Source organism: Alligator sinensis, unplaced genomic scaffold, assembly GCF_000455745.1.
Source record: "Alligator sinensis unplaced genomic scaffold, ASM45574v1 scaffold159_1, whole genome shotgun sequence".
Lineage (NCBI taxonomy): Eukaryota > Metazoa > Chordata > Crocodylia > Alligatoridae > Alligator > Alligator sinensis.
In genome coordinates, this window is record NW_005842222.1 from 1082876 (window position 1) to 1095710 (window position 12835).

General features: G+C 43.2%; 1 protein-coding gene, 1 long non-coding RNA gene and 1 other non-coding gene across 3 annotated transcripts in view; 1 reads left to right on the forward strand and 2 right to left on the reverse strand.

The window, feature by feature from the left end:
- Positions 1-8832, forward strand: part of AGGF1 (angiogenic factor with G-patch and FHA domains 1) — a gene marked incomplete at its 5' end in the record, with an annotated part of 42023 nt that extends 33191 nt beyond the window's left edge. The window contains 3 exons of the mRNA XM_006027084.2: positions 4875-5002; positions 6776-6875; positions 8103-8832. Coding sequence (XP_006027146.1) covers positions 4875-5002; positions 6776-6875; positions 8103-8303 — 429 coding nt within the window. The remainder of the gene's footprint in view (positions 1-4874; positions 5003-6775; positions 6876-8102) is intronic.
- A 1545-nt stretch (positions 8833-10377) lies between these two features.
- Positions 10378-12835, reverse strand: LOC102372647. Its single transcript, XR_003094881.1, has 3 exons — positions 12745-12835; positions 12249-12289; positions 10378-10596 (listed from the first exon to the last, which is right to left on the reverse strand). It is a non-coding gene; the product is annotated as an uncharacterized LOC102372647 (long non-coding RNA).
- Positions 11049-11185, reverse strand: LOC112550844. The gene has a single exon (XR_003094885.1). It is a non-coding gene; the product is annotated as a small nucleolar RNA SNORA47 (small nucleolar RNA).

Below are 12835 nucleotides of genomic sequence, written 5' to 3' on the forward strand. Positions count from 1 at the left end.
AAAAGTGGACCCAGTCCTCCAGATGCAGCCTCATCAGTGCTGAATAGAAGGAAAGAATCCCTCCCCTTGTCTTCCTGCCAATGTTCCTACTAATGTAGCCCAGTGTGCTATTACTCTTCTTTGCAACAAGGACACGTTGTCGACTCATACTCATCTTATTGTCCACTGTAACCCCCAGGTTCTTCTCTGCAGAGCTGCTGCCTAGTCATTCAGTCCCCAGCCTGTAGCAGTGCATGGGATTGTTCCATCCTAAGTGCAGGACCTTGCACGTGTCTTTATTGAACCTCATAAGATTTCTTTTTGTCCAGTCCGTCAATATGTCAAGGTCTCTCTGAATCCTAACCCTACACTCCAGCTCATCTATGTCTCCCCGCAGATAGTGTCACCTACAAACTTGCTGAGGATGCATTCTATGCATGAACAACGTGTGCCTGCTGAGGCTGGGGGTTTACGGTGACCACCTGCAGGTTGCAGCAGTGGTGGTGGCAAGCAGGGATCGCTCATAGGTGGCTGCGGCTGTGTCAGTGGTGAGGGGGGACTGCCCGCAGTTGCCAGCAGCTGCATCGGCAGCATGCCCCCCCGTTGTACCCTCTACGTGTTGCTTGTGACTCTGTGCCATCTTCCAGGTCATTGATGAAGACAATGAAGAAAACTAGCCCTAGGATCAACCCATGGGGCACTCCACTTGATACCAGCTGCCAACTAGACATTGAGCCATTGACTACTACCCTCTGAGCCTGATGATTCAGTCAGTTTTCTGTCCACCGTAGTCCATTCATCCAACTCATACTTCCTTATCTTCCTTGCGAGGGTGTTGTTGGAGACCGTATCAAAAGCCTTGCTAGAGTCAAGGTATACCACATTCATTGGTCTCCCTGCATCTACAGAGCCAGTCATCTCATCATAGAAGACAATCGGGTTGGTCTTGGTGAATCCATGCTGACTGTTCCTAATCACCTTCTCCTTGAAGGCTTAGAAATGGATTCCTTGAGGCTCTGCTCTATGATTTTTCCAGGGGCTGAGGTGAGGCTGACTAGTCTGTAGTTCCCCAGATCCCCCTTCCCTTTCTTAAAGGTGGGCACTATATTTGCCCTTTTCTAATTGTCCAGGACCTCTTCCAATTGCCATGTGTTTTCAAAGATGATTGCCAATGGCTCTGCAATCACATCCTTAGCACCCTCGGGTGCATCCCATCCAGCCCCATGGACGTGTATAAGTTCAACTTTTCTAAATAGTCCCTAACCTGTTCTTTTGCCACTGATGGCTGCTCACCTCCTCTCCAAACTGTGCTGTCAGGTGCAGGAGACTGGGAGCTGACCTTGCCTGTGAAGACTGAGGTGAAAAAGGCCTTTTCTGCATCCTCTGTCACTATATTGCTTCCCCTGTTCAGAGTAAGGGACCCACACTTTCCCTGATCCTCCTCTTGTTACTGACATACTTGTAGAAACCCTTCTTGTTATCCTTCATGTTCCTTGCAACTCCAATTGCACTTTGGCCTTCCTGACTTCATCCCTGCATGCCCGAGCAATACTTTCATAATCCTCCCTAGTTGTTTGTCCAAGTTGCCACTTCTTATAAGCTTCCTCTTTGTGATTTAGCTTACAGAAGAGTAAAGCTAAGCCAAGCTGGGCTTCTGCCATACTTGCTAGTCTTCCTGCACATTGGGATGTGGGGTGGTTTGTTCCTGCACTCTCCGTAAGGCTTCTTTAAAAGCTTTCCTGGACTCCTCTCCCCCTCAGAGTGACTTCCCAAGGGATCCTGCCTCCTTAGACTGACTTCTCATGGGATCCTGCCCATGAGTTCCCTAATAGTCTGTCTGCTTTTCTGAAGTCCAGGGTGCTTCGTCTGCTGCTCTCCTTCCTTCCTTTCCTCAGGTTCTTGAACTCAATCATCTCATGGTTGCTGCTGCCCAAGTTGCCATGCACTACTACATTCCACACCAATTCTTCCCTGTTTGTGGGCAGCAGGTCAGGAAGAGCACAGCCCCTAGTTCGGGGGTGTCCAACCTTTTTGAATGTGGGGCCGGATCATAAAATTTTTATCACCCAGTGGGCCGATGAGCCATATTCAAACACCCTCTGTCCTGGGCCAAAGAGACCCTGCCTGTGTAGCCCTACTGCACCTACCTGTTACTGCAAGGTTCATGGTAGCTGCTGGTGGGCAGGGGCAGGAGGGACCCATTCTGCATCCAGCCAGCTACTGCCCCAGAGACAGAAGGGGAGAAATAAATAGCTCCACATCACCACCCCCCGAGCAGCGCAGCCCCCAGGGGGCTGGAGCGAGGCAGCTGCTGCGCCGCAGTCCCTCACCTGCCCGCCCGCACGGCCCCGCTCACCGTGGTGCCCGGCTGCCCATGCACAGAGCGGCGGTGGCCTCAGCACTGCGAGCCCAGAGTCTGGCAGACATTGGCTCCTGCCGCCTCGCCCTGCAGAGGTTATGCCAGGCCCCCACCTGCCGAGGCCCCCCGTGCTGGCTTCCCACGGGCTGTTGGGGATGAGAGGAGGTTGGCCAGGTCGGCACCGGCCAGCAGAAGCGGCAGCAGAGCCGTGTGCTGCTCAGGATGAGATGAGCCCGGCCAAAGCGGCAGGGGCTCAGCTGCATTTTCCCCCTACCTGCACCGGTCAGTCCTGAGTGGCACATGACTCCTCCACCGCTTCTGCTGGCTGGTGCTGACCTGGCCGGCCTCCTCCCATCCCCAGCAGCACGTGGGAAGCTGGCTTCAGCTGCATGCTGCTCTGGATGGGATGGACCCAGCCGGGTCAGCACCAGCCAGCAGAAGTGGTGGCGGAGCCGTGTGCTGCTCAGGATGAGATGAGCCCGGCCAAAGCGGCAGGGGCTCAGCTGCATTTTCCCCCTACCTGCACCGGTCAGTCCCAAGCAGCACACGGCTCCGCCACCACTTCTGCTGGCTGGTGCTGACCTGGCCGGCCTCCTCCCATCCCCAGCAGCATGTGGGAAGCCAGCTGGATGCTGCTCCGGATGGGACAGACCAGCCTGGGTTGGCACCAGCCAGCAGAGGCAGTGGCAGAGCCGTGTGCCGCTTGGGACTCACCGGCTCAGGTAGGGGGAAAGTGCAGCTGAGCCCCCTACTGCTCTGGCTGGGCTCATCCTGTCCCAAGAGGCACATGGCTACTCCTCTTTCCACACACACTGCATCGGCAACATCAAGCTGACGCAGTGCGTGTGGGAACCTTGTCCCTTCCCCAGCCCTTCAGCAGCCATTAGGAAGCTGCTGAGGGGCTCGGGGAGGGACAAGGCGTGGGAACGAAAGAAAACAGTGTTTACTTTCGTTTCCCGTCACAGCACCTTGGGCCTCAGAAAAGGCCTTGGCGGGCCACATGGCCCACGGGCCGTATGTTGGACAAGCCTGCCCTAGTTGGTTGCATATAAAGACAAACAGAAATGAGTATATTTTATACACGTATAGGGATATATACTCCTTAAAATGGAATGTGGGAGTATAGCATGTACAGATGCCCCATTTTAAAGATGTTTTGGAATGCAACTTTAACAATAGTCACAAACAGGACCTGTGCAGTTGCATTCCCACAGGAAATGGGAGGCCTTCAGGTTGTGTTGAATAATGCAATGGCATCAGCATAGAACCTAAACAAGTACAGAATTCCATCCTGATAAAGCAGTGCAAAAGGGCTAAAGGATTCCTGGAGCGCTACATATTAGGGCTGTGCAAAATGGCACTGTTCCGTTTCAACTTGCGTTTCGACAGAACTTCATTTCAAATTTCATTTAGAGTCGAAATCGCTGTTCCGTTTCGTTTCGTCAAAACAGTTTTGCTGTTTCAACGTTTGCCCATAGGCTATAATGGGGGAGATCAAAACAGCTTATAACATCGTTTTTGGCCTGATTTGGATGAAACTTGCAGGAATTGTAGCCCCTTCTTGGGGCATGAAGCTTGCCAAGTTTCAAGGAGATAGGTGCAGGGGTTTATGGGGAAACTGCACCTCAAGCTGCAGACAAGCAAAACTCATGACATGGATGACACTGTGTTAAGGCGCAGCAGAGTGAAAGCTGCAGGCCTGCTAGCCTTTGCTGCGGCCATGAAGCCTGCCAACTTTCAAGGAGACAGCTGCAGGGGCTTCTGGGTTCTGGGGCCCTGCACCTCTGGCTGCTGACATGCAAAACTTGGGGGGGTTAAGGTGCGCCCTCACTCAGCTGACACCAAGGCAGAAAGCAGGGCAGTTCAGACAAAGCTGCCTTTTTATGCAGGTTTTCTATCCCTTCCCCAGAGCACTGGGATTGGAAGGGACCCTCCGGGAAGGATGACAGTCACTGGCCAGCTACACAGTCAATACCCCCAGCTCTCCTTACTTTAGTTTGTTTCCCTGCAGGCAAGCCCAGCTTGAGCTTCGAAACTCGTTTTGTTTCGAGGTTGTTTCAAAGCTCTGTTTCATTTCGATTTAGCTGTTTCAAACTCAAAACAAGTTGAAACAGCTTCGAAATGAAACTGCGGGTGAAATTTTGCACAGCCCTACTACATATACAGATAAAGTTGTAGTATTCAGAATCTTTAGTGTTTTTCTACTGCCTGAGGAAATTGGGATTTTTGTGCCAAGGTATTTCATGTGTTTAATGATTGCAATAGCATTGGACTAATAGAGGAGATTAAAGAGTGGGTGGTTTTGATTTTATAGCATACCATAGAATTAATTAATTAAAGTTGTATTATTATATGGTGATGGCAAAGGCATGAACTATTGAATGAGGAATTTTAATTTTTGCTCGTAAGGTTTAAAACTAATAAAACATGGTGAGACTGTTCTAAGTGCTGTTTTTTGGAGAAGAATAACAAAAAAGAAGCATTTAAAGCCAATCACTTTTTTCACTAGTTCTTTTGTTGTTTTATATTTGTAAAGAATACAGACTATGAAGATGACAAAGCAGTAAAGAATCCAAAGTACAAAGACAGAGCTGGAAAACGTAGAGAGACTGTTGGAAGTGAAGGAACTTTTCAGAGAGATGATACTCCAGCTTCTGTCCATGTGTAAGTGTATAAAACCATTCTTCACTCTTAAAACATCATAAACCTTTAATACTCAGTATAGTTTAGTGAATTGTTAATAGTTAATCTGATTTGATATCAACTGGGCTGAATCATAGAGGAAAAAAAGCAGGGGGATTGATTCCAGGAGGCATCTAATCCAACCTCCTCAAGGCAAATTAGTTTTTAAAGTAATTTTAAGTGCATATTAAGGAAGACATTTTCCCCATTTATATACTTCACAGACTTCATATTGAGACAGTAAGAAATTTGCCCTGGAATTGGAAATGCTTTCAAACCACCTGCACAGTAATTCAATTATAATTCTCCCCAGTAGCTTTCAACTTGCTGCTTTGAAATCCCAGGACTCATTCTACCAAAATTTAAAATGTACATTCAAAGTTGTTGTTTTTTTCCTGTTATGCTGCTGAAACATTAAGTGAAAACAATGCCGTTTTAGTAGTTTTCTGTCTCCAGTTCAATGTTGATCATCTCCCTACTTCTCTTCATTTAGTGGCTTTCTGGCAGGGTGATGGTCCTCAACAAGAGTGCCACAAGCCCCCCTAAAGGGTGCCCCAGTGCAGGCACTGCCACAGCAGCCAAGTAAAACTACCCCATGTGCACTCCTGCTTCATTAGGGATCTGATCAACTTAAACCAGGAAAGAGCTGGTTCTGCTATAGCCTAGCCTACCACACTCCTAGAAACAGAGGCACTTAGAAGAGTGCCTGAGCCTATCCATCTCCTCCAGAGAATCTACTGGTAGGCACCTCTCACTGCAGGCCCTCCCCCACCTGGCTGTCTTTGGCAGGGATGTACAGGCTAAAGTCCCTGCAGAGCCAGACCACAAACTGGGTGGAAGCCTTGGTGGTGGGTGGACCACGTCTGTAGAGAGCCTCCATGGGCACGGGCAGAAAAAGCTGACAGTGGTAGGGGCTTTGGCATTCCAACATCTTTGAGCCATCCAGCTGATTCTCCTGTTAGCTCTAGATCTCAAATTCATGAGCTTAATTTGTGAATGGGTATATTTAGGTAGGAAAGAGGCAAGGGTTGTTGTGGGGGATTTCCTTTTACTGGCTCAACTGCATGGTTGGATTAGATGTCAAACATTTCAAATGCAGTGCATTCTTCATCAGAATATTTCATAAATACATTTTTTTGTTAAATTTCTGCATGTAGAAAAGTATAAGTAAGTCTTTGTGAGCACTGAAAAGTGTTTTATTGCAAATATTACAAAGCATGGATTACAAGGTATGTGAATTGTTTTTCTGGGTGTTTATGAAGCTGTACCTGGTGATAGTATCATTAATAGCAGAAGATATTGAGTGATAAAGGATACAGTTTTTATGGGGGAATTTCCTTTGAAGAAATATAGAGGACATTTTTAAATGTAAGTTCTAATATCTGTACATGAAAATGTAGCCAGCCAAGACTAAAACAATAATATTAATGTAAAATGGCAACTCTCCACACAAGGCACCATTAAATCAGTTTGAGAAGGCAAATATATACAACCAAGTCTGTGCCAACAAAAACTAAGCAAAGTTTTAATAACCTTTTTGCTACATTTAATAGAATCTAGAGGGCAAACACACAAACCCAGATGTGCTTGTATACCATGTAACGCTCGCTTGCTGTTGCCTACTTTTGTAAGAGCAACATTTGGACCACAGGTTTATATGTTGGGGTAATAGTCTAAGCTTAATAGGAAAGAGTCAGATGTTGCTTATTGTTAATTTTCCTTATTTGTTAACTTTTAATTTTTTTTTTTTCCAAGTGAAATTGGTGATAGCAACAAAGGCCGTAAAATGCTGGAGAAGATGGGATGGAAAAAAGGAGAAGGGCTAGGCAAGGATGGTGGTGGTATGAAGGATCCAGTAGGTCTTTTTGACTGACTTGATTATTTTGCTGTAATCTATTTTTTGTAATTGCATTTGCATTGCAAAATAGTTTCACTGTTGGTCATTTTAGATATATCAGAGCACTGGGTGTGGAAACTCAACTAGTGATTAGCCATCTAAAAATTTCATGTAATTGTTTTCAATCCTCCTTTTGGCTTTGTTCTATCTTTTGCATGGGGTTTGCAAATATTTCAAAAGCTGGTCTCTGGGCGAGATCCAGGGTTGGGTCTCACTTAAACATAGCAGAGCTAACAACAATCAAGAGATAATCGCAGAAAGGCCAATATTCTAATTCCAGTCTGTTGTGCAAGTCAGTACAGTCTGCTTCATCTGGCTATCTACCAGGTAATTCAGACTTCCATGGGAGTTCTGCTTTTCAGTAGCAGGCAACTGAAATTTAGTGCTGCCCAGCACCTATACAGCATTTTATCCTCTTCATCGTGGCTTGCTTGCAAAGATGAGAGATCTTCAGAACAGCATAATATCTGAGCAAGGAGGGATCGCTGAGAAGGCTAAAGAATTGGGTGTAATAACCTCTTATGTGATTTTTTGGGTATTGAATGCCATTAAATAACATGATGTATGAAGTTGTTCTACAAAACTAAAATGGACTGGGATTGGATTATGTTAGCATCAATAACTATACTCAAGAGCTATACCAATGCCAGAAAAAAACATGGAATGGGCAGCTGATGTGATATTTAAATGTATGACAGTGCATGGGCAGAGAATCTGGCATTTGCAGGAAAATGTTGGATGAATTGTAGTGTGAGGGAGATGCATGCAGATAATATTGTAGATTGTAATCTGCCTGCATTTTAGGGACTGTCCAATCTTTATTACTGACTCTCTAAAATACCGTCTCCTAGCCCTCTATAGGGGAGGTGGAGCATCAAGACTCTGTAATCTGAGAATATGGAATGATCCAAAAAATGTTGAACTAGCTATGCACTAGCTGTCCAGCATCTAACACAGATTCAGATTGTTAGTTTTCTTAAATCACCTCCAAAATGAACAGGGCTACTAGCAAGCTTTTATCAGCATTAAACCATGTTCAGGTATATGTGCATGACATGACTTTTGTGTTTTGACTATAAGACTAAACAAAGTTCGTGAGTATTACACAGTCTGATGTACAGTAATTTGAAGTATTTTAAATATGGAATTATATAACACTTTTTTTTTTTCCAACGTTTGATATAGATCCAGCTTCAGCTACACAAGACTCATGCAGGTTTGGGTACAAGTAGACCAACTTCAGTTGAAGATGTTTCCATCATCCAAAGCAAGAACAAAAAGAACTGGGACAAAGCAAGAGAAAGATTTGCTGAAAACTTCCAGGAACCTAAACCACAGAAAGATGCACCCAAGATTATGCCTTGGGTTAGAGGGACTGCAGAATGAAATCACTTAATCCCAGCACAAGTTAATTCCTGTATGTAAATAGTTTGGGAGAGTTTATTTTTACTTTACCTGGGGGTGTGGGGAAGGGTACATGTAATATACAAGTGTGAGGAATGTCTGCAAAATTAATTGTAGTCTTGTTTGGTTTATCCTAGTCTACATTTATGAATGTGCAGTGAATAAATCAGATTGCCCCCAGTTCTAGTTTTGAGGAATGTGGAGATGAAAATACTTACTTGTCATTTTTCAAGATTAGGATTTTTCTTCTTCAAATTTGTCTATTTTTTTAATACAGTACTTCAACTGAAACAGTTTGATTTTAAAATGCTGTTCCATACTTCAGACTTTTCTTTTTTTTACATTCTAACTAAAAGAAAAAAAGCACGAAACAATGCAAGAGCTTCACGTTGCCTTCCTTCTCTTGTATGTTTGTTCAAGAATTGTTGAGGCACATCACTGCAAAGCTTATAGAATTCAGTGCTGATGTGTCTCACTCCATATAAAATTAAATTCTTGGTATTTTTAACGATTTGTGTCTACTCTTTGCATTTATAAATACAGTACTTCATGAAATAAATTTACCAGCATAGGTGAAGAAATTATGGTCAGAGGACAGTTTGTAGTAAAGTCCTATTTTCTTCTATGAAGAATATATTTGAGGTTTGTATAGTAAATCTAGCATACCATTTACAGGGGCTGTACTTTAGAAACTGCAATCTGGAAGTATTAATTTATTAACCTTTGTTCTAGTGCATCCATTGCTGGCAATGGAGCTCACGCCAGGGGAAAAACAGACTTTTCAGCGCAAAAACGACTGAAACTGAAAGCTTGATATTTATTGAATGTTCTTTAAAAAAAAACAAAAAAAAAAAAAACCACAATAAAAATATTGTTGATATATAAATTAGCGTGCTTCTTGGTATTAACTTGTTGACATGCTGGAAGTAAAAGTTTCCATTCAAGTTAAAATGTTAAAGTAAGAGAGATTGGGCAAACTTAACATCCAAATCATTTACTCGCACCATCTATATTATCCAAAAGCTAAAAACAACCAAAATTAGGGCAGCCATTCATCTTAGAATTACTTCTCTTCACACACAAGTGTGTAGATAAGGTTTTCATTATCACTTAATATTGTACTTTAAAGCATTTATTGTGTGTTATTGAAGAATGCCTTGTTCATTTAAACATTACACCCAGAAATGTTCTGCTTTATTTTATATTAAACTCCAGTATTCTTTGAAGTTAGCTTTAACATAAGTCTTAAGATCTATATTGGCAATCACAGTGTCTTATTCACTAAGCAGCAGCAAAGTCCATTAGGACTTTATACTGACAAACCAACAAGTTAGATCTGAAGCTCCAGAGGTTAACTTTTCTGAATGCAGCTCTTCCCCACCCCCATTTAAGAAAAGGTATCTATGAAGCTATCATTACCAGGAATGAGATTCATCACATGCCTGGAGGAGGGACTTTCACACTAGGGAAATTCAGTGAAATAATTCAGAGAAACTGGATTTTTTTTTTTTTTAAACACACCAAAAGAGAGATATGGATCTTTTATGAAGATCTCAAATAAGAGGAAGTCTTCCTCCTCATGGAATGCATATGAATATTACATTATTTTAAGCTCTTACAGCACAAACCCCACCACCCACCAAAACAAACAAAACCCAACACCATACAACTCTTCAGGTGAACAGCTGCTAAATGCACTTGCGGTTCAGGTAGAAAGGCATGCTTTCTCAGCTGAGAAGCCTCTTAAGCATTTTAGTCAGGATCTGCTTAAAAGGTGTTTGATAGGAGGTTTCTCCATATATGGATGCAAACACTTCACAGACTTTGCATTATACTAGAAGCCTTAACTTTCTCTCTTGGATTACCTTTCCAAGTGTTAGCATTACCTCAGATTAAAGTACCAGCCATAAGAAAGCTTGCCCACCACCAATAAGTTATAGATAATTGTCCCACGTAATTGCCGTTAACATGGGTATCAAAAATCCTGGGAAAAGGATTTGAGTAACTGTACTCTTGCCAAGTAATACAGAGTGAGAGGAGTGCAGAATGAAAATAGTTGTGTGGAACATTAAATGTCTTTTTTATTGCACAACCTGGTTCTTGAATACAGACAGCCAGTAAATACACTATTTTTACTACTTCTGCTTGGAAAAAGTTGGTGTTACCTAAACTTAAATTCAGTTTAAAAGATCAAAAACTGAAGTGTAGATATCTAACATAACAAAAGCTTGACAAATTCCATGGTCTTCTGTTACAGAGTTATCCATCATACAACCTGTAGGGAGAAAAAAAGTTTTAATAATTCATGTAGCTTTGTCATATTTGTTCAGGGGATGTATCAACTCCCTTAAATATTTTTTAAACGACATTATTAAACTACAAGCTAGCATAACAAGTTCCCAATCACTTCTTACCAGAGGCACAGAACTCCCATTAAACTGACTATGGGGCTCGGCAACCTAAAGTCTGAGTCGGATCCAGCCCAGGAAGGTCTGACTTGGCCCTGGGCAGCATACAGCTCTGCAGCACTTTCCTGTCCATTTGTTCTTACTGCAAAGAGGCCAGGTAAGCACAGGCAGCTTGAGGTCTTTGTGGACAAAGATTTTCAACCCCTGGGGTAAGAGACTCTTACCATTGCTAGATGGGAGCTTTGGCTAGAAAGACTATTCTGTAATTCTGAATGTAACACTTGATCACTTGTGTATGGAAAGCCATCAGGGTATGCAAACTGTATGTGCAAATGCAGTATTGTTTCCCCTCAAATCAGGAGAGAGAACATGGGCTGATTTGCACCATTTTAATCTTGGAGGCCATAACCAGTAAGAACCAGTACGAAATAACTGTCTTACCTTCTCAATCCTCCTCAATTTATTATCTTAATCTGAGGTGGAGTGGGCACAATGTGAGGTGACACCATTTTTTTCCAAGCAATCAGAAGTAAAAATAGTATACTAAATACTGACCGCCAGCAAATTCACAGTATAACTTTAACTTGAATATGCTGGACCCTAACAATAGGTTAAAAAGAGTATAATGTTTTGGAACAGTGTTAGAGTTTAGCTACAAAAGTTGCAAAGTATCAAATTCAGCAAGTCCTTTTTTCCAAATCCTACTAAAATAATATGGATAGTTATCAGATTAAGAAAAACTGGAAGAACAGAAGCAATTAACAGCATGTTTATCACTCACCAAAGTTTGTAAGAACATCTTGTTTTGGGATGTTAATGTTAATCAAAAACCCAGAAAAGACTTATTTTTCTTTTGGCCTTTCATAGCATCTGATGAAGCAGGCTGTTGCCTATGAAAGCTCACATCTCTTTGACTCTTAATTTTTAAGGTGCCCTCCTGCCTCACCTTCTGCCAGAAGAGGTTGTGTACTACAATGTAAATGTGAAACATTAAGACGGATACCACGCTGGACACTTAAGGGATTTGTCTTCTGGCAAAAGCAAAACAATGATTGGCCTCTGCTGCCCTAACTGATTGCATCTAACAGCTTGCTTGCTGCTTGAAATTAAGACAGAAAGCACAACTGAAGGGGGAGGGGATGCATAAAGCTGAAAAACAAATCATTTTCTATTTTGTGGACACACTATTTCCTCTTCCAAACACTACAGTTGGATGAGACAGGATTATACAATTGAATTTCTATGCTGTTGCCCCCTTCGATGGTTAACATTTTGGTGGAAAAGCTACTGAGGCATTGGTTGATCAAATGAAACTGGGTTTGTCAAGTAAAATGTGCCCTAGCAAAGCAAACAGAAGACCTAAGGTACATAAACTGCTGTGCAATTATAGGCTCTGTTGCTGTGCTACCTTTACCCTCTGTCCTCTCTCTTCCATTTAATACTTGCTTCCTGTGTCTTGCTTTAAATGACATGATCTGTACTACCAAGCAAGGCCCCACATCACATGCTGGTACAGTACCTGGTACGATGGCATGTTGGTTTTGATAAAACCTTTCAATGCTAATAGAGGAAGAAAACAAATATTAGTACATCATTTGGGCAAGGAAGCCTCTTGTTTCCCTTCTAACACCACTAGGGGCCGTTTCTTGACTCTCTTCCTGCTTCTCAGGCACTACACACACACAAACCCCCAAAAGCAATACCTTGGTAACCAGCAGCCTGATCACCCCTGCTGTTTCAGTGAGGATGTGAGCAAAAAGGAAACAAAGGGATGTGTGTACTGGTACATACATGCGCGTTATGTATATTACGGTATGTATCATCCCTTGTTTGTGCACACGTACATACATGGTAGAATGTGCATGCATGTGTTGGTGCATATGCACATGCATAATGCATGTATATACACAGATGCATCAGTATATATGTACTGGTACATATGCACACAGTATGTATATACCGAGACATACACGTACAGATATGTGTGCGTGTGTGTGTAGACCACCCCCGCTTACAGGTTTCCTTCGCCAGTGCACACGCGGCCGCACCTCACACATGGCTGCGCGCCGCAGGGGAGAAGCCGAAGCGGCGGCGCGGGGCCGGGGA